This window comes from Notolabrus celidotus, chromosome 17 (genome assembly GCF_009762535.1).
Source record: "Notolabrus celidotus isolate fNotCel1 chromosome 17, fNotCel1.pri, whole genome shotgun sequence".
Lineage (NCBI taxonomy): Eukaryota > Metazoa > Chordata > Actinopteri > Labriformes > Labridae > Notolabrus > Notolabrus celidotus.
In genome coordinates, this window is record NC_048288.1 from 22,148,697 (window position 1) to 22,170,689 (window position 21,993).

The 21,993-nt window shown below is 40.9% G+C and overlaps 1 protein-coding gene across 1 annotated transcript in view; it reads right to left on the bottom strand.

The window, feature by feature from the left end:
- Positions 1-53: 53 nt before the first annotated feature.
- Positions 54-21,993, bottom strand: part of LOC117828903 (collectin-12-like) — a 47,040-nt gene continuing 25,100 nt past the window's right edge. The window contains exons 3-10 of the mRNA XM_034706304.1: positions 11,780-11,902; positions 5,439-5,525; positions 4,301-5,344; positions 3,330-3,827; positions 1,961-2,097; positions 1,736-1,845; positions 1,013-1,158; positions 54-916 (exon numbers count right to left, since the gene is read on the bottom strand). Coding sequence (XP_034562195.1) covers positions 897-916; positions 1,013-1,158; positions 1,736-1,845; positions 1,961-2,097; positions 3,330-3,827; positions 4,301-5,344; positions 5,439-5,525; positions 11,780-11,902 — 2,165 coding nt within the window. The 3' untranslated portion in view covers positions 54-896. The remainder of the gene's footprint in view (positions 917-1,012; positions 1,159-1,735; positions 1,846-1,960; positions 2,098-3,329; positions 3,828-4,300; positions 5,345-5,438; positions 5,526-11,779; positions 11,903-21,993) is intronic.

A 21,993-nucleotide genomic window follows, 5' to 3' on the forward strand; every position in this document is an offset into this window, starting at 1 on the left:
ACATCTGTGTATGTGCTTACAAATGTAAACACAAGACGACAAACACAAAGACCTTCCAGGTTTTACAGATTTATTTGTTTCCTTCATCTGTCGGAGTGTTGTATAAACTCAAGTGTTTTTTCTTTACAGGACCTGAGAGGAGAAAATGGCACGTTGTGTACTTTTAGGTAGGATCCACAGATTCATATTCATAAACACATCAGCAGCTATAATAGTGGAAATTAATTTTATAATCACATAATACTGTATCATACAGGGATTATGAAAGTGTAAACGTGCAGTCTTTGAACTACAAACTTAAATTGATTGTGGATTTTTTTTTTTTTTTTTGCATTTATGTGTAAATAGGTTTCTACTGGTAAAAATGAAAATGCTATATGAACATTCATGAGCTAAGATAACAGGTTCCTCATTAAAGACAGCATATCAGCGACATTTTGTGTTTTGCGCATCATTTTGCACCTCTATTTAAAGACGTTTTATGAAAAGTACTAAGGTAAGTCCTCTTGGCTTCATAAAGTTCATAATTTCCTTCAAAAATTACATAATGAAATATACATTCAGATATTCAGTTGCACATGGAATACAGATTTATAAAATGTATTTCAAATAACCATAAAAATATTTAGATTTATATAAATCTAATGATGATTTGGTAAGTCCTCCTTCTTTGTTTGCCCCGCTGTATTGCACTTGCTGGTAAAGTTAAACTGGGCTCACTTTGGAGGAGAAAGGCATCTCTTAAGCTTTTGGAGCAATGTCTGCCTCAACCTTACGCTCATTTCAAGATTGTCCCTTTGCTCTCTCCGTACGGACTCTCCATGTGCTGTGTCAGTGGACCAGTACCACATGGGGGAAGTCTAGCTGCTCGCTGCAAGCTTCCTCTCCAGACGTTGCTATGATCCAGGCGATCTTGCTGCAGGAAAACAAACAGAATCAAGAAAAATTAAATAACCCTCAGATAAAATACATCTGATGAAGTGACAGTAAAAATGACAGAACATTGACGTACAGGTTTCCATGTCCTTCTCACAGATGTAGCTTATGAGATCTTCACAGAAGAAATCGTTCCACAACCCCTCATGGATGAGCCCTGCACAGTCTTCTCCCGTTTCATGCCCATGGCCCCAGTTGTCAGGCTGACCAGGTTTCCACTTTCTGCAGGCAAACAACAGGGGGCGTTCAGACATCGGAGTTACAGTTTTTTTATCAGCCTGGTAGAAAAGCAACAGCAGCGGAAGAGAGAAGTTAAGAGGAAATACTGCAGAGATTAAAGGTGGATGATCAGATTTCTTTGACATTTTTCAGTCCAGTTAAGACCATCACTGTAGATATTTGGGGTGGACTATGGTTTAACAAGAGTTGATGAATTGCAGAAGTTAATTTTGTGCCTTTCAAGCTCTGATGTTTGCATAAATGTAAAAAAAAAAGGAAAATGCAGTATTTGGACCACCCAAAAAAAGCAAAGGTTTGTGAAAGTATGTGTTTTGTTTGAATGGGAAGCAACACTGGAGGGGCTAAAGTTTTGCATGCAAAACGAAGCAATTAGAAAAAAGCTGTAAGTTGAGATTTTTAAAACTATGTGACTATGTGGTCTTGTTTTGCGTAATTCAACTCTTTGGAAAACAGTATCTTGCTCAGCTCTGAAACAAGATATCAATCCCAAGAACAGTTCCCACATTCACACAGGATAAAATGTTCCTGTAATTCGTGTATTTTCTGATTTGATACTGACGTGAAAACAGGTTCAGTCCCATCCATCCAGCGCCAAACGTTTTCCACCTCCCTGTCGGTCAGACCCATCCAGAAATAACCCTTTCCAAAGGTCTGCTTCTTCAACCATTTCTGAGGTCACATGAGGACAAATTAAAGAGCAGTCAGAACTTTTTCTTCTTCATACCATGAATTAGTGGTCTTCTTTCTGTATGTGTAAAATGTAAAGTCATTCTATACTAGTTACCTGTTCCTCCATATCGTTTATGATCACTAGTGAAGCAGATGTAGATTCACACGATGCCTTTGCATCATCGAAACTGTGCAGGTCTTTGGAGAAAAAGTAGCATTTGTCTCTGTAATTTACCCACTCAGGGGGGCAACCTGCAAAACATAACATGAAACAAATTAAAAATAGTTTATTATCATCAATAAACCTTAAAAGAAGATAGTATATCAACACAGTGTTACTTATGAAAGAATTATCTTTGGAAAGGGTTTCTTTGGAAAAGGAAAGTCTGATATCACTGTCATTTGTAATGACAACTGCTAACTCTAGCTTTATATTTGCTGTTTACTGCTGGTCATGTATTGCCTGAACTGTAGTGCAGCCAAATGCCGCAAGCCAGGACTGTAGCTCCTCTCAAAAGTGAATACCATAATGCTTCAGTGCTCTACTTCTGTAATGTAAACAAGCATTGATGGCAGATGGTTTAGGCAGTATTTAAATGTGTGATCATGCAGACCTTAACCTGCAGGGAGGATCGAATGATGGTGGTGCTAGCTCTGCTAATGTTAGACACAGTCGGCAAAGCTTTTTGGCATTGTTTACTGACAGACTCTGGGATCGTGTGGTTAGACGTGTTTATGTCAACTTTGACTGTTCTCAAAGTGTTCTCTCACCTTTACACTAGTTGGATAGTTGACTTAGAAATTAGTCACTTCCCCGTGTATAAACGTTAGATTGGTTTTGCTCCACTTATCAAGAATATCTCAAGCATATTTTATAATTGCTTTAACCCTTCTGCTATGTTGCGGGTCAAATTGACCCTTTTTCAAGTCTACTTTAGGCAATATATGCCTTCCAAACAAGCTAAATACAGCATAACATTTTGGGCAGCATGTGACAGTAAAGTGTTATGTTAATTTATCAACATCACGTCATAAAAATAAAAATAATAAAATGTAAAATAAAATAAACAAAAATCTGTCATGTAAAACTATTGTATTTATATTCAAGGCTCTCCAATGTACATTAAAAAAAGTTTTAACATTAATTTTAATGAAAAACTAGTGAGTTATCCTCATTGGACCATGATCTGTGAGAATTAAAGAACACCAATGAACAAAATCTTGTTTTAAATGGTTAGTAATGGAGTTAAAAATTCGATTAAACAAATTTTTGGGGGGGGGGATTCTTTGAGTTATAACACTTTGGGATAATTGAATTTGCCCCGAGTCAAATTGACCCAGGAACATTATTGCTGTTCCAGAGAAACGAACATAACAGGAGGGTTAATCAACAAATGTACACTGATGTTAGCTGATTCAGTACTTCATGCAGTGCTCAGATGTGAAAACTAAACTAATTCAAGACTTCATAAGTAAAGTTGTACCTGGGGCCCATAGTGTGGGGGCTACTGCCTCGTCCTGCAGAGAAACAGGTCCCAAAGGAACTAATGGAACCCGGATTGGGATTCCTGGTTGTCCTGGGGGTCCTTGTTGCCCTGGAGGCCCCACTGGTCCTGGTAGTCCCCTTGGCCCCTGCTCCCCAGCTGGTCCCATTGAGCCTCTGATACCTGGCGGGCCCTGTGCCCCCTGGGGACCAGGCTGTCCATCTCTCCCAGGAAGACCAGAGGTACCTGGCTCCCCTTTAGTTCCAGGAGGGCCGGCCCTCCCCCCTGACCCTCGTGAGCCCTTGGAGCCGGGGCTGCCAGGTACGCCGGGAAGGCCCTTCAAGCCTGGCAGACCTGGTGGTCCTTGGGTTCCTTGCTCTCCTCGAGATCCACGTATCCCTGGTAAACCCTTATCACCTTTTTCTCCCTTCTGGCCAGTCTGACCAGATGATCCCTGAGGCCCTTTGTCCCCTCTTGGTCCTCTGGGTCCAGGAGGTCCTGAGAAATAAGACATACTGTAAGCCATGAAATAAAGTTTTAAATATTATTCAAAGAAACTGTGCAACACTTTTGGGAAAACTGTTTCCCTTTCTAGCTGATATTTAGCTGAGAAGATTGATACCACATTTGCCTATGTTGGATGATTGTAATGATTGGGTCTGAAGCCAGTTAGCTTAGCTTAGACGCAAGCTAATAGACCAGTTAAAAACCACAATATTTTTTTTGCATAGCATGTTTTTTTGTGCAAAATGAGAAGCATCTTGCGAATTGATGTACCTGGTCATCGGAATTTAAAATGTGTTTTTATTGGACAGTCGGGTTAGCTGTTTTTCTTCTGTTCAAAGTATTTGTGCTAAGCTAAGCTAAGCACCTGATAGCTGTAGCTTTATATCTAGGACACAGACATGGGAGTTTTATCAAAACCTCTCATTTAATATCAGTTTAACACTTTGCAGCCATATATTTCTCACCCTGTAAGATGGTGAAGTTGGTTATTAGCTGTGAGTGTTTGGTGTCCACCAGCTTCATTTCCTCCATGACAACAGAAAGGCTTGTGACCTCCTTGTCAACACGTGCTGCCAGCTCTTCCTGCTGGGACCTCAGACTGTCTGAGTCTGTCCTGACATCTGTCATGCTGTTGTTGAGGATAAGCAGGAAGTCTGAGTGACGGCCAACTGCCTCCGAACAAGAGCGTAACCCGTTCAGGTTAAGGTTGATGGCGCCCAGGAGTTGTGTGGTGAAGCTGATGTTGCCGGTTACACGGTCCATACTCTGCTCCGTCTCATCCAGCCGCACCTCCAGCCGGTCAAACTTAGTGGATGTGAGGTTACTGAAGTCCCTCTGCTGGTCTAAAATCTCTCTCAGAGTTTGGTCGTGAGCATCAGCGAGGCTGCTGGTGTTCTGGAGTTGATTGGCTATAGAAGCAAGCTGTGATCCAACGTCGTCCAGGCTGTCGTTGTTTGCCTTAGCAAGAGCTGAGACATTGCTGGCCATGACCTGTAGGTTCTCCACTTTATTACGAAGCCACTCAGCATCGGCTCGTGCTTGTCTGGTTGTCTGCTCCATGCTCTGAAAGTCATTGCGCATTTTCTGGATGGCCTGGCTGGTGTCGTCCACTGAGCGCTGCAGAACAGAGATGAAGCCTCTCTGCTGGGCCTGCGTGAAGTTTAGTCTGCTGATGCTTAGCAGCGCCTGGTCTTGAAGTTTTACCTGCTGCTGGAGTTCTCTCTGCAGCCTTACTGTGTCATCCTGCAGCCCCTCTATGATGGTGCCATAAGACCACAGGGTGCCATTCACAGAGTGCAAGGTGGCAGTGTTGCTATCCACTAGTCCCTGGATGGAGCCCTGGCTGTTCTGTATGTTTGAGTCAATGTTCTGCAGCTGACTCAGCTTAACTTGATCACTGTGGATACGTTCCTCCACCGCAGACAGCTGCCTCTGAAGACTCCAGATGTTGTTCTTAAAGGCCTGGATCTCAGTGGTGGTATTTTCTGACTTCTCCCCTGCTTGATCATCTGAAGGTGGAGATTTGTTCAATAGATTACAAAAATGTGTCTGCCTTTCCTTGTAGCTTTTGCTTCAGGTTAAACCCAGATACATGGAACTTACCAAGCTTTTTCAGGTCAGTCTCAACAGCAACAATTTTTCCTCCATAGTTGGCAATACCTTCGGACACACTGTCCACTCTTTGTACGACTGAAAGAAAAACAGACCAGGTAGGACAAAGGTTAGAATCATTGTCTCATCACTGGATCCTTCCTTTATTACCAGACCAGAATCGCCTGAAACCACAGACATCATATATAAAAGGGATCAGAGAGGAAACCAATAAAAATTACGGACAGACACTATAAGAGATGTGTCTAAATATCTCGTAGGCATGTAATAATGCTGGACCCGATTAGTGTAATCTCTTGGGTTAGGACAGAATCAGTGTGACTGAGGTGGAGAGATGTAGAAGAAGTAGAACTTGGAGTTGGAGTGCAATTTAATTTAGGGTAAGAGACAGAAAAGGTTGGCATTGTAGACAGATCCAGGGAAGTGGAAACGTTGATTTAGCAGGGATGGAGTGGGTGGTCAATGATAGACACAGTGGTCAGAGTTGCATGGGGAGACACTGGTGAGGGCCCTAAGGGACAGGAAGTGACCTGAGGGGGGGTCTTCAGTAAACAGGCGGATCAAAGACAGCCCAGAGGAGACAGACACTGTGGCAGGGAGGCTCTTCACACCCCCACAGGCGACACCAGCGTTCATTTCCTCTGGAATGTGTCTGGGATGCCGGAGAATCAGCCCACTTCTACCATCAGCCTCGCCAGGGGGAAACATCCTTCCACTATGAACTCCATGGGCTCCTCTGCTGGGAAGCTGCATCCCAGCTGTTTGCTCCAACAGTTAAAACAACAGGTCCATCACCTCAAGAGGTCAAATCACCAGAAAGAGCGGCTGGGATAAGACCATCAGTTCCTCTAAATGAAGACACAGCCTTTTAGTTCTGGCCTGAGTGGCACTACAAGTAATCAGTGTTTTATCTCATACATTTTAAACTTCAGATTAACATTTATGGGGGTACGCTTTTTTTTCTGTCATGCTAAACAGGGATGGGAAAAAATCTCAATGAATCATATCAGCGTCCTGACTCTTGGGATATTATCGTATCATTTGTGCACAAATCCGATATTGAATTTTTTCAAATTTGAACAGATTTCCTTGCCAACTGGACTCAACATGTCAGCCCTTTATGACTCCCCCCTGTGGCTCAAATGACGTAAGTCTTGCAATTTACCTTTTAGGGGTATTTTGTATTATTAAATTAATCGGATATCGTGATGTATCATTTTATGATTGTCTTGTAATTTGTCTACTACTGCAGAACTGCTGTATTGTAATAACACTGTTATCATGGCAGTGCAATGGGTATTGTATTGTATGATACTGTATCACAACATTGCATTGTAATGTATCATATCATATCATATAGTATTGCATCTTATCGTTCGTATCACATCATATGGTCAGTGGCGGAGCCAGGGGGTGGCCAGGGGTGGCCATGGCAACCTCTGAAAAATGATTGGCCACCCTGAAATTCCTAAACATGATTGGCTATTTGCCATGTCAGCTGCATTACTTATATTGAAATCAGCTATTGTGTGTTGTGTTTCAACAAGCTGCAGAGACAGTAATCTGTTTGCATTTGAATATTGTTTTTGTTGATGCTTTGACTTTGGACAATAATCTTCTTTTTGAGTCCTTAAAGAGTTCAGTTCAGCAGATTTAAATGTTGATACCCTGTTGAGTTACATTTTTAATGTTAACGTTAGAAATCTAAAATGTAACATTTCAAAATTATCTTATAAAAAGAAGTTAAAGTAGATGTGATTATTGGCGGTAACCCTCCTAGGTTTGGGGTAAGCCCCTAATGTTTTCCACACCTGGCCACCCTTTAACAGTCAGTGCCCCAGTTTGGCCACCCAGGTCAAAACTGTCTGGCTCCGTCACTGCATATGGTATCGTATCGTGTCATATCATATCATATGGTATCGTATCGTTTCGTATCATATTGTATTGTGTAATGTCGTATTGCATTGCATGGTATTGGGTTGTATCAGATTGTATTGCATTGTGAGTTATTGTGTGATTTCTGGTCCCATTACTCAGAGTAAGATACAAAGATGAAGGATGAAGATACCACCAATTCCCTGTTTGCTTAGCTGAGCATAAAAACAGGAAACCAGGGAAAAACATCAGGTCTAGCAATCTCTCTCAAGCCTGCAAAACCACTCCACTATTTCATGTTTGTTGAAAAACAGAAGCAAAAGTAGGATTCTGTGTATTTCTCTGCTGGCTGCAACAAAAATACAAACTGCAATTTACATTATTTTGAGTGAATTAAGAAGAGAAAGAAAGAAAATTGTCAATTGGAGAGGATATACTCCAAATATGAAGCTAAATGGGACACTTTTCCCGACACAGACCATACAGTTTAGCCTTAAAGAGCCAAAAAGACTTCAACATCAAGCACAGCTTCAATCAGAGGCTACATCTATTGCACATTGTTTCTTTCACTGACACTTACACTAGCCTGGAAACAGAAACTAACACAAGCAAAGTGTCCCATACAGACATTTCCACAGGCTCTGGATAGTCTCTTTGCATCACACTGTGGTAACACTAACCATAAAACATGCAGGGCAGCGGAGGAAAGCGCTACTTTGGCAGGAACCTTCCATGTTTCCAAATATTGTGTAAGTGAACTCTTCTGTGCCCAGTTTGAACTCTTTCCAGCTCTCATGTGGGTGGTTCTTGAAACTTCCATGGCTGTCTTGTAAAAATCCAACTTCCTTATTCATATAAAGTCTGAAATAGTAAAAATAGTTTGTAAAAAGTGGAGTGTAAAGGCATGCTGGAACAGAGGAGATATGAGAAATATTTAAGTCCAATTTCATCGACACATAAATCAAAGACTTATATGTCATGTTTGTATAAGAAAAATGTGTTCAATTAATTAATACAGTTAGTTTGTATTTACTGATTGTTGTATTAAATGTATTTTTTTCATCAAATTTTGAACTGACTGGAAAATAACTGTTATTGGCTTTTATAGTTAAATGTCAGTTTATGCATTTAAATTCTGTTTGCACTATCCTTGGGATGCCCAGCTATCAAAATCAAGCTAAAGAGCAGGGGAGCAACACAATCACACTGTTATTTAGAGTGCTTTTAATTTAGTGTGAGTCATGAGTGGGCTTTCTTTACCTCAGATTTTGCCTCACAGGCTACATACAGTCAACTTGTGGTGGTTGCATCATGGAAAGCAAACAGAGGTGGTTGTAAATTCGCCCCCATTCATTGTGTGCTGCAATATTTCGATTCCCTGCATAAAGCATGCTGGGATACCCAGCTAACTATGTGAACCAAGCTAGCTGTGCCACTTTTTAACAGCTTTCCTCATTCATTATTTCAAAACCAAAGGGTACTGGTCTGTTAGGAAGAATTCTAAATATAGGATAACAAACAACCAGTGGAGATGGGCGGCACAAGTTTAAGCAAACTGGTCACTTTCAATAAGCGTGCAACATGAGGAAAATTGAAAACAGCACTGGAAACAGGGTCACATTCATAACTATGAAAGAAGGAACCAAAAGAGATTGACTGAATGACCCAGACATTGACGCTTCTACATAGACACCTTTCACAAATGCACTACACTCCTGAAAATCTTCCACAGGGCCTAGATATGTGAACGTAATGGTTGAGTTTTTCACTTTGACTTTCGCCTGACTTTTTTACTGCCAGCCTCACAGTAAAATGTCCACAAAAAAATTGGGATGAGCTGTTGTTTGAATACAGCAGCTGAAATTCAGGAAAAGTCTATGCTACTGAAGTGAAGTGGTGACGTTGTCCATGTAAAGCAGAGTTTTGGTGCTTCATACTCTTTACTGTTCCCCTCAGTTCTATTTGTAATGTTTTTAACTGTTCTGCTCTTATTGCAGAAACTACATGTTGTAGTTTGACCAACACAGACATAGCTAACAATACGTAAGATGACTCCTGCTCATTCTACAAGCACCACCCAGCTGCCCTTCTTTCACCTATCTGCTGTGGTGTTCACGAGTAAATAGCAAGCTCTTGAAAATATCAGTACTTAAATGCTCTTGAAAATGTTAGAATACAAGTGTAAATAGGCTGTAGTGAGGCAAACAGCAAACTAAATGTGCTCGGATAACTGAAGCATTTTCTTTAACCGTGTCTTCTGCACACTTTGTGTTGGTTGATATTTAAAACCTGTTGTTCCCCAAGAAGAAAAACACCCTCACAAAGGGAGTGAGGCAAAAGCACAAGTCATATCCTTTTCCATTTGTTTTTCTTACTGTCTTTGAGGAGAATGAATGGGATCTAAATCCTCCAGCGTCCAGGGAATGACCTCATGTTGCCTTTGGTTGTGTCTATCAAGACAACAAGCTACAGGGGAGATGACAAGAGGTCACTGAATCCCTGCCAGGCTTCTATGGTTAAACTGCATTCAAACAAAAGAGCCACATTAAGGCTGGTTCTGTGGGTCAGTGATGGAGGACAGAGAGAGGCACACATGTTAAGTGCATAGAGCACTCTGGGTCTCACTACATAACCATCTGGAGCTGGGAGTGTGTTTAGGCTGAGCTGTGGTTCCCCTGACAGAGAAGTTCTCCGGTGCCAGTAAAAACCCAATTTCAGAGGGTTCTGCTGGAGTTGCACTGAGTTCACTCGCTGCTCATCTGGCATCAATTAGGCCTGCATGAAAACATGAACCATGGAACAAGCAGGACCGACTGAGCTCAGAGAGTGAGGGGACATCATTGTTCACGTACTCAGGACGCACAGATAACCCCTTAGCAACTGAAACAACTGAAAATAAGAGGGGACATCAAGGTCGCATATTGGAGTGATTAACACAATTATTTCAGTAACACTCAGAGTTCACTTCTGAGAAAGACGTCCAGACCGTTTCCCCTAACCTGGAAAAATATGAAACAGCAGACCAGGAAGTTCAGCTCCAAAAAGGCTGAGGACCCTCCCTGGAGGTGTGAGCTTTTGGGAGTGTTGGTAAAATAAACTGAGAAGAAGTTGTGGGGTGGAGGAAAAAGAGAGGGGGTGAAGTCGATGCTTTAAAAGCAAAAAAGTGATTTATGCCTTTCTTTTGTTTTGAAAAGTACATTAAAGAAAGTTGACAGGAACATACATTTCTAAATGTCCTGTTTATTGTGAAGAGTTTTCATTGAATCTACATTTTGATTCCACTGTCCTGAAATGACTCTCTTAATAAGTCTCAAATGTAATATTTTCAACGCTCTGGAAAAATACTTAAAAATCCATTATGTTGGGACAGGACACAATATGCTACAATCATGTCATCATGGCCTGTAAAAGAGGCAGTGGTGTACTCGATGCCACACTTGAGACCTCAGTGAGATGAACTCTTTGCTGGTGATTTTAACTGTAAAGGCTGATTTATACTTCTGCGTCTCCCCTACGCAGCAGGGGCTGACGCAGACATGAGCCCCACATACTTGTGCGTCGGTGTGTCCGTGTCGCGCAGCAATTCTCCGCCGAAACGCTTGAGGGCAGTGCGGTCTCTCTGATAGCCGGCTGCCTGCTTCCGGTCCCGTTACGATCTCTGTTTACTTTTCCACATCGATTCAGAGCGTGTTATGTTAATCTACAGCTGATACATGTTGCTGTTTATCATACAGACATGATTACATGAAGAATAGAGAGGAGGAGATGAAATACACGGCCGATGTGCGGCCGATGTCCGGGATCCCGGAAGTGCTGTAAATGCAGGAAAGACAAAGCCGCCGAGCGGACCAATCACAGGGCTTGCGGTCCGCGTTGGCTCTACGTGGAGTTACATTTTGGAGGAGGTGCACGTCAGCTACGTGCGTAGGCCTCGGCGTAGGTACGGGAGCTACGCGGACCCCCGGCGTAGGGTACGCCGTTGATTCAACGCAGAAGTATAAGTCAGCCTTAAGGCTGCAATCATCACAGTTTGTCCAGTAAGAACATGGATGTTCTGGATGGCAAGATATTCAAAGCTGACACACGCTCTTTTGATTTCCACTCCTTTTATTTTCTTTGACATTGATCTTTCTTTTGAATATGAATATTAATGTTAAGGTGAACGTGAAGATGTGAAGGTGAAGGTGTGCTTTAATCTTATGGACGCCTTAAAAACTATGGTAAAGGATGGGAAGGGAATATGATGATGGTGGTGAGGGGAAAAGAGATGTCTCCTCCGATCGGCTGCATTGCTGACTGATGGGTGTGCAAGTGTGCCTCTGTGGATCCTGTTTTGTTCCTTCAAAATAAAAGTAATTTGCAGATGCAATTTGGAACAACCTTTTGCACATGGCCTCTTCGAACAGTACCCATCAGGCCACAGTGACAGAGGATTGTATAGTGGAGGTTACTCTTACCTTTATATCCCAGCACAGCAACAGCGATGGTGAGGAGAGTACACAGCAGGTAGAGCAGAGCTATGGAGGCCTTCAGCGCCCATTCATTCTTACACTTGGTGCACTGGGTGGCCTCCTGGATCCCTGTGTAAAAACAGAATCACAGAATTCATTACATTTTGCTGCATATTGGACATTTTTCCAGAGTAGAAAGTCTAAAAAGGACATGTGGGTAGAGTTTGGTGTTATCTGGGGACTCTCCATGTCTAGGAGTCCCACATCTGGACAAACAGGCCTGGAGTCTACATTAAAGAGTCCTGCAGTTCCCTCAGGGCCCGGGTGGTGAAGGGGCAGGGGACACAAAAACAATCCCCCCCACTGACTTGTTTACACTCTGCGACATGCTTATTTTCCTGAACTCAGCCTTCACTCAGCAAACTTCCTCCTTTTTCAGTCGACTTCAATCTCCTGTGCACAGAGTCTCAGTACAAACACGAGTCATGGGTTTAACACAAAAAGCACTAAAAGTTAAGCATGTATAACGTACATTTGTGCAATATAAAATACTGCCCCATTTAATATCCGCCCCTTTTACTTCTTCTCGTGCAGTATAAGTTGACTCTGGAGTCAAACTCAAAGGCCTCAGCAAGTGGGGACACTTGTGGAATATTTTCCAGGGATATCTTTCATGACAGATGAGTGGCGAGATCCTCGGAGCTGACGGGAACACAGCTGCATTTCATTTTCAGTTCAGGAAGTGTGTGTCTGTGTGTGTGGAAAGGTTGGATGAAGGGGGGGTTGGTGGTGGTATAGTTTCATGCACCTGGAATGAAGCTTACTTTTTCACATTCACTATATGAAGACATAGCTCTTTTTCAGCATGGCAACACAAAGAGTGTGATACATGACTATCACAATCAGAAAGCCAGTCGATCACTTGACCGTCATTCTTCAAGCTGGAAAGAGCCGAGGCCATTTAGTGCCAGAGCTTCCCCCACACGTTCAGTTCAAGCGCTTTTTAAATAGATGAGGTAATTCTTTGATGAATTAAAAAGGCAGCACCAATGGGCTCATCAAGGTCTCAGTTGTAGTTCTGGTGCCAAAGTCAACAACTTGAGTCGTTGTTATTGGTACAAAGGGATTTTTAATGACCACTGAATGTTTGAGCTCAGTTGAGCACCAAATTCAGTTGGAAGAGAGGTTGTCCAACATGAGAGAACAAGGGATTTACCGTAAAAAGCATGTTCAAGTGCTACAAAAGAAACCATTTTACTCTAATACTCAACCCAATTGGTGCCACCACCTCATCAGTCAAAAATCCAGATAGCATCCCTTGTGTTTAAAAATGGCAGCCCAAGCTAGGCCAACCATTAACAAAGGCCTATATGTAGACCAATATTGAGTTATTGCAAATACATTGGTATGCATGTTGGGAGTGAAAGACGGTTCAGAACATAACTGCTGGACTAGGTTTTGATGACCATTCTAAGTCCCATAATCTGGGCATTTATGGACATTTAAGTATTGCCTCTTCCTTTAAGGCCACTAGGGGAAGCATTACACGCCATAAACACAACATTGATATCTTAACCTCTAAGTGTACAGCTGATCTGATTGACAGATGGAGACATTGTAGCTGTTTCCCAGGTTCAGGTTCAGGTTACTTTATTTGTATCCGTAGGTAAACTTGTTTTGCAGTCAGTGAGATGTTAGGTCAATACAGATTTAGAAGACAAATGTCAGACAGAACAAACTACTTAATGTGCAAAGCATACAAAAATATCCTAAAAGTAATCTAACAGTAAAAATGGTCAAATGAATAGACATGATCAAATGTTTAAACCCTCCTGTTATGTTCTTTTCTCTGGAACAGCAATAATGTTCCTGGGTCAATTTAACCCGGGGCATATTAAATTATCAAAAAGTGTCAGAACCCCCAAAAAATCCAAATCCAAATGTTTTTTAAATCTAATTTTTAAATCCATTATTAACCATTTAAATCAAGATTTAGTCCATTTGTGTTCTTTAATTCTTACAGATCATGGTTCAATGAGGATAACTGACTCTTTTTTCATTAAAATTCATGTTAAAACTTTTTTTAATGAACATTGTAAAGCCCTAAATATAATTACAATAGTTTTACATGACATAGATTTTTGTTTATTTTATTTTACATTTTATTTTTATTTTTTTATGAAGTAATGTTGATAAATTAACACAACACCTCTTTGATCACATGCTGCCCATTTTTTTATGCTGCATTTAGCTGGTTTGGAAGGCACATATTGCCTAAAATAGACTTTAAAAAAGGGTCAATTTGACCCGAGACATAACAAGAGGGTTAAAGTGCTAAAGGTTCCATTTAAAACACATATCAGAAAACAGTCAACCAATAAAAACCATAAAATCACATGAATAAATAAGAAAATCTGGGCTGAAGTCCTAAAATTGGAGTTTGACTCTGTGTGAGAACATAAATGCTATTGCTTGTTCAGCTCAGTAAAAGCAGCAGGAACAAAGCTTTTCTTGTACTGCTGTGTCCTGCACCTTGGGACTAAAAACCGTTGTCCAGAGTGAAGAAGCTGACAATCACTGTGCAGAGGGTGTGAGGCATTATTTAACCCCAGGTGGCTAAAGTCCTGCCTCAACTCCACCCACATGGCGACCGCTATTATTGGGCTTCATAACGCCTCCTCAAAAATCAGAGGATGGAGTCACTGAGACTACATCCATGTTTTACAGAGTCTATGGTCTTAACAATCCCAGTGGAATAAAAATCTGTCCCTTTAGCCACTAAATCCTAAACTACCTTTAACAGCTTGTTGTTAACTGTATTGGATAGGTTTCCCAGTTCCCTTTCCTGTCAAGTGTCTGATCTCTCAATAAAGGCACAAAGCCCAAAAACAATCTTTAAAATCTCAGAGATCTGTGAATAAATCTTATGTTGAACATGTGTTTCCAGGAATGACATTGTAGAAGTCAATACGTTTTATTAGCTTTTCAAAGAAAGACATCTTTACATAAACATAATATTAGTGACTTTCAGGAAAAACTCTTGCCAAAATCTTCACAGCTCCAAAGAAAGCAAGCCATCATGTGGGAACGTGTGAACAGAGATGGAGAGAAAGGGTTGAAATGAAGACAAAAACTGTGGAACTAGGAGAACTATTTCTTTGTGGAGTATTGCGTCACACACCTGAATATGACTCCATCTTTTAGAGTTCCAGGAGATGCTAATGTTCATGATAAAAACCTGTTATGAGCCTCAACAGGATTCTTAGCACAGCTGTGCATGAGACATCAGAAGTTACCTAAGTCTTTCCTGAAAGCAGGTGCACTCTGGGAATACAGCCACAATAACTGATTGCATATCTAAATCATTCATAGCTGTGCGCATGTTTGAAGTGTCAGCTCATGCATGCTTCCACAAAAGAGCAAACATATCAGTTCATCAGTTTACAGTAATCACAGTGCTGCTGCTCAATTTGCTGATGCAATCCAAACACGCCGACGGTGTTTACACATCTACTGCTTTGTAAGTATACCAAAACACTTTGTAAGGGATAAACTACGACACAGGCCAAAGGCTTTTCCATTTCAGTGCACACTTGATTTATGAGCTTCAGATGCACAGTGGAGAAAGTAGAGAATTTTGGGTTGGCTGTCAAACACGGAGGACACCTGGCATAACACAAAACACATGGCCGACAACACGACAACAAAGGAGCGAGTTCAGTTTCACGGCTCCTCTTTCAGCACACAGGGAGAACAGACATCAGCTGGAGCAGCTGGAATCTTTACAACCCCTGAGAGTCGACACGCCAGTGGGCTGCCGAGGGCTCGATCAGGGGTTGCGACCTGCTCGCTGCTCATTTCCCAGTGGGTCTCTTCCTGGATGAGGAGGACAGATAAGGAAAAGAGACAGATGCTGAACTGCTGAGCAAGGCCTAGAGATATATTTGGTGTTTTTTTTTTCCCAACTTCCAAGAATCATGTTCCCCTGGTTTTTCACTTTGTTCCTTTTGGCGTTTCAATATAACTGCATCATCAGCGTAAGCAATGATACAGGGAACTCTTGTCTTCCCTGTGAGAGGCTTAGAGTGAACTTTTGAAAACTTTTTATTAAGATACATCCTTAGCATTTCATAAGTTAACAAACTTTGCATGACCTTAAACCTAGTTGGGCGTTTCTGTACTGGAATGTATTTTTTCTTAAAGCTGCTGTTGGTAGGAATGGTGTAAAAAACGTTACTTTTTTTCTGCTGGGTTTGGAGTAAAGGTCATAATGCCCGTCGGTACTCATCGGTAAGTGGAGTATTGTGAGACTATTGCAAAATCTCTTTGTTTTCCAATGCCTTTGTATCAAGCAATGTTATTATTCCCCTTGTTCCCGTTATGACGGACCAATCACAGCTACTCTCCAATCCTCTGTCCTGATTGGTTAAGGGTCGGCCCCTACTACGTCCTCTGATTGGTTATGAGTCCGGCACTATCATGACTGCACACACCGATCTGTGTTGGGGGGCTAAGAGGAAGTCTGGTTGGGAGGGATAGTGTTGACATTCGAAGTCCCTCTCTCTGAACAGATGTTTACTCTGTGACTACCAACAGCAGCTTTAAATATTAAGATTTAGAGTACCATCAAAAATCTACAACAACCTAGTTTTGGATTAGTTTAAGTTTCATCACCCATACAAGTTGATTGCATCAACATCCAAAAACTGGAGGGATTTTGTTGCCAGTTTATGGACCTTGCACATTGTAAAGATAGCTTGCTCAGTATACAAAAACTGACGTTCAGTGACTAGCCCCAAGCTACTTAGGCTACTGCTTAGCTAGCCGGTGTCCACATGGAGGTTTAACTAGGCTAAATTTGGTTTAAATGTAAGGTTACTCAGCATTTGAATTACTACAATTCAATGTCAAGCAAGTCCGAATTATAGACTGAAAGCTAAACATAGAACTCATGCTGACACAATGGCTGATTGGGTGTTGTAGAGATCTTCCACTGACCAGGGCCTGAAATTGCCATGTCACCATGTTTCAGTGGGATGTGGCATTATTACGTACACTGTCACACCCATGTACTTAAACTCTGTCAGTTTTTTCTTTGTTAGCAGGAATAAAAAGTCATTGGTCGTTTCAAGATAAACTTAGGATAAATGATCAAGAACTGAATCTTAAAGCTTGAGAATTACTAAAGTTATAAATGCCCTCTTTAAGTATAATAGAAGCACCTAAGATATGGGATGCTGCTTATTCCCTATTAAAGGTTTTCTTGCTTGTTAAAGAGTCAGGCCTGCTGATAAACTTGAAAAACCCAACTTTTTGAATGACAGAGTTCTTAATAAATATTCAAAATCAAGAAGAAGAGAACTGGAAGAAGACTGTGGAAAACTGTGGGGATGAACACTGACCTCCTTGTTCACGGTTTAGCATCAGAGACTCAGTTTTCTTTATTTTGGCCTTCTGCTCATTTAATCAGACACTGATTCGTCATCTTTCCATGTCGCCTGCACAGTCAGACACAGTCGGATCCAATCAATCACGACCGCAGGAACAACCTTCGGCCAGGATGCTCTGACCACAAAACTTTTACTGCTCAGCAAAACAAAAATAATGCTCCAAAGACAAAGACCCCAAAGAACAAACAACACACCAGCGGGTTTTAAATGTGAATGGGTTCCCTTGTTATAGTGTGTTTTAGTCGGATAGTTACCCATTGTTCCTGCAAACCTCTATGATGAAACAATACCCACACAATGTCCACCTTAGGAAAATGAAGTGTCTCCAAGCCTGTGTCTTTCACCAGCCTAATTTCCTAAAACAAAAGAACTTCCCAAACATCTCGTCTTTTTTCATCTCAACATGGCCATTAATTCTCCCCTGACAAGCCAAAATAATGTCTGCAGCCATTAACGGGTGATACATGGGCCCAGCTCATTAAAGACAATGTTTATTTACAGTAAATAGTAGGAGGGACGCTATAGTAACGGATGAGAACACAAAGCTGTGAGCTGAGGTCACACAAACTGTGATTTGGATCCCTGCCTCGCCTAACACTCACTCAACCCCTTTCCAGGAACCCGAGTGCAGAAACTCCAAGAGGGCAATCAGCGAATTATACTGGGCACAAAACACAAAGAGAGGAGTTCATGGCAAAAAGAAGAAGTCTTTGAAGCCTTAACCTGGAGAAAAGTCCATCAGATTATTATAATGTGTGACTGGTGATATATCTGAACTCAGAATTTTAACTAGTTACTGCAAAAATACTGAGAAACACTTAGAGAAAGAAATACAAATAGAAAGAAAAGACAAAGACAAAAAGAAAGATAAAAAGAGGGATGTGAAAAAATTAAGAAAGACAAGAAAATAAAGGGAGAGGGGAAGAAAGAAAGGAAAAAGATATTACAGAAAGAAAGAAATAAGGAGAGATTGAAAAAGAGAAAACAATAAAGAAAGACAGTAAGAAAGGAAGAAACATAATGAGAGAAGGAAATAATTAAAGAAAAAGGTAAAAAATATGAAACAATGAAAGAAAGAAGGAAGGAAAAAAAGAAAATGATTACAGAAAGAGATTATAGAAAGAATAAAGAAAGATAAGAAAGAGGGATGAAAGAAAAAAAGTGAAAAAAGAAAGAAGGAAAGCTAGACAAGAGAATAAAGGGAGAGGGGGAGAAAGAAAGGAAAAATATATTGCAGAAAGAGAGAAAGAAAGAAATAAGGAGAGATTGAAAAGAGAAGACAGTAAGAAAGGAAACAAAATGACAGAGGGAAATAATCAAAGTAAAAGAGAAAAGTAAAAATATAAAACAATGAAAGAAAGAAAGAAAATAATGAAAAAGATTAAAGAAAGAGATAAGATAAAAAATAAAGAAAAATATGAATAAAGAAAGAAAGAAAGAAAAAAGAAAAAGGGAAAAATGTAGAAGAAAAGAAAGAAAGACACTAAAAGAAGAAAGAAAGGAAAATCAGAGGAGAGAATATTATAATAAGGGTTTATAAGTAAGTAAGAAGGAACATAAAAGGAAAGCGAGAGACAAAAGAAGAAAAGAAGAGAACAATTCATCCTAAAAAAATGACAAAATTACCTCTGCATTTTCTGTTAACATCCACAGGATCATCCTCAATGTTTCCTGAGATTTTGTTCTGTTAAGTTCTTTTCGTTTATGTCTGTTTGTGTAATCAGATGGTGGTCTGAAGAATATGAAAGTTTTTGTAGGGAGGAGGCTGAACGATGGATGAGCCCAACGAGAACTGTTTTCAACAAGGACACAGGGGTTTGTTTCAAGTAGCTGGACCTTCAAGCAATATTAGGTGATTGATTAACACATTTAAACGTATGCCATGCAAGTAACATTTCTTACACACTCAATTTTCTGTTTCCTTTTTTCATGACTTACAGTGAGTGAGACGTTGGACAGTTAAAAAAAAGCTTGGTAAGATAATTCATGAGAAAACTCTAATCACACATATACAGGACAAGATTAGCAAAGAGATGAGAAGCACTAAACAGAATGTTTGTCACAATAGTTTGAAAGGATGCTTAAACACACAAAAGCAACCTCTAAATTGTTCTGCGGTCTTGTGGTTACATTACATCACGAAGACAGCTATCTCTGCCGATTGTGAAATACATTGTCTTCACTAAATGTCTGAACTGTTTGTTTTCATTAGTTATTTAAAAGAAGCAAACATCTTTCATGCCATCTGTCTTTCATTACTGAAACAGAAAAAGCTCTTTTACAAGATCCCCTAACACTGTACTCCAAGCCCATGAGCTTTACAGTCAGGAAGGAGATGATGGCTCAATGAATGACTCATATTCAACTCGGCTCCCTCAATCGCATGGTGAGGTGGCCTGTACTGTGTCATGTACTGTTATAGTGTGTGTGCTCAAGTGTGTGTTTAAATTAGAGTGCTGGCTCATTTCGTTCGGTGACTGAAAACAACCCGAGGCTTTTAGGAACTTCAAAAACTGAAACTCTGACACTAAATAAGAATTACTCTTATTCTTGTTGATTTTTGTCATTTCAATAATTCCAGGAGGCTTTTGTTGATTTACTTCTTTAGTGTAACTAACCATGCAAAAAGTAATAAAAGAAGCAATACACTTAAAGCTGGGGTTGGTAGTCAGATTCAGATACACTTTTTGTTATACTGGTTAAAATGATCTTTATGTTCCGATGGCAATCAATATATAATGTGTTCTTAAAAAAGAATGAAAAAAAGCCGCTATCTACAGGAGGAGTAAACCTGGGAAAACACCAACCAATCCCTGCCATCAGGAGCCAAATTATGAAACCAATCAAATCCCGTCCTGCCTTTCTGCCCGCCTCCTGCACGTACATTTCATGTTTGTTTGTGTTTTTAACTTTCACTATGATAATGCTTTGGTGTTTTCTTACCGCTGAGTGAGACATGAGTTGACGTAGTGCAAAACACAAACGATGTGCTGAGGACCGGTTTTGAATCAGTCACGATCATATGGTCGTGAATCAGCGGCGCTTGTGCATGTGAGCGGGGGCGTTGTTTTGGACGAGCTCCTAGGGGAGGGGGGGAGGGGTTAGAGGGAGTCCTGAGGAAATGCTACATTCAAATTCATGCTAGTTTTCCGTGACTACCAACCCAAGCTTTAATTCTGTCAACTCATGCTGTATTGATCAAAACTTAATCTCAGCAGCAGAACACTGTTTGTGTTTGGCGTCTAGGCTCCATACCTCATCACTCCTTACAGATTAAGTTAACATGCAGAAATTAAGCAGTGATGTCATCGATATCCTAAACACCATATATTCTGAGCCTGCAGCTTGATGCTTTGGAAACGTTGAGGCTGTAAGTTTAAGAAAAGCATTGATGAAGCAGTGGCATTGGCAAAGCAGAGGCAGAGATTGCCACTTTGTCAGGTGATTGTGAGAATGATGAATGGCAAATGTGATGTCTGTACCAGCACAATATGCAGGTAGGAAATCCAAAATAATAAAATTAAATAGCTTTTGGTGCCCAGGAGTTCAATTTGTGTCGCTGTGGTATCAAAACAGGTGCTTATAACGGTTGGTTTTACTATTATCATGTCAAAATTCAAAATTCTAGTATCATGACAACTACTCGGCAGCATTGTCAGATATTAAATGGAACTAAATAAAAAGCCCAGATTTTCTCTTATGGTCTGTTTTTTTCTTTTGTAGGTCATGTAGAGTCTTCATTATTGATTTAGTTTGTTTTATAGCAGGTTTAAAACTCCTCACTGTGGGTTTGAAGGGAGAACATACTTAACACCACCCACAGCCAAAGTGCAAAGCTCTCTCAGTGGAGGTCCTGGCTGCTTTGTAACCTCAACTAATAACTGACTATTTAACAGCTCAATGAATTGACTCCATCCTACAGTGTGCCCACTGCACTCACTTCCAGGCTTTACCTGCCAGTGATGCAACAAGAGGAAGCCAGAATTAAGGCCAAGGGGTTTTGAGTTCACGGGATGGCTCTAGGGGCCCTGCTGGAAACTGACACCTTCCTGGCTCTGTGTGTGGCCTGATTTTAGGCTCCATGTTTTTTATTACATGTGATGGAACCCATACGCCTCCATCACATGAGACAGGCAGGCATGATGCTCGTGGTTATAAGTGAACGAAGGAGGTGTGAGAGGAGAGGTGAAGACAGGAAGGACAAGGCCAACGCTCATTCGCATAAAGAATTAATCTGGATGAAAATCATAGAGGGTGGGAAAGAAAAATGATTTCATGTTCTGCGAGTTGGAGCGGAAGCAATGACGGATGAACTCTGAGAGCCAGTAACCCCTGTCATATCAACCGCAGCGAGCCAAGAACCTCTCAGGGACTGTGACAGGGGCCAGATTGTCCACGTAAAAATGGGAATGAGGGAAGAAAACCGGGGCCTTTTGACAGGATATCTCTAACTGAGCTCTGTAACACATCCAACACAAGGCATTGTCAAATTATGAGGCAACCAAGATTGGAGCATCCAGCAGCTCTCTCAGGCTCCAACTGTCTGCCGCCTCACTGTGGGGGAGCAAGGGGAGAACTTTTTTTTTTTCCACATAAAAAAATGTGGATTGGTGTTTCTGATACTCTTTGATGCAGCAACAGGTTTATGAGTTACATCAGACACGTATTTAGAAAGAAAGGACATTTGGGCTTTTGCTAATGCTTAGTTATACATTGGCATGGTGAGTGCTGAAACACTTGTATTAGCCAATCTCCATGTAATGTAAAATG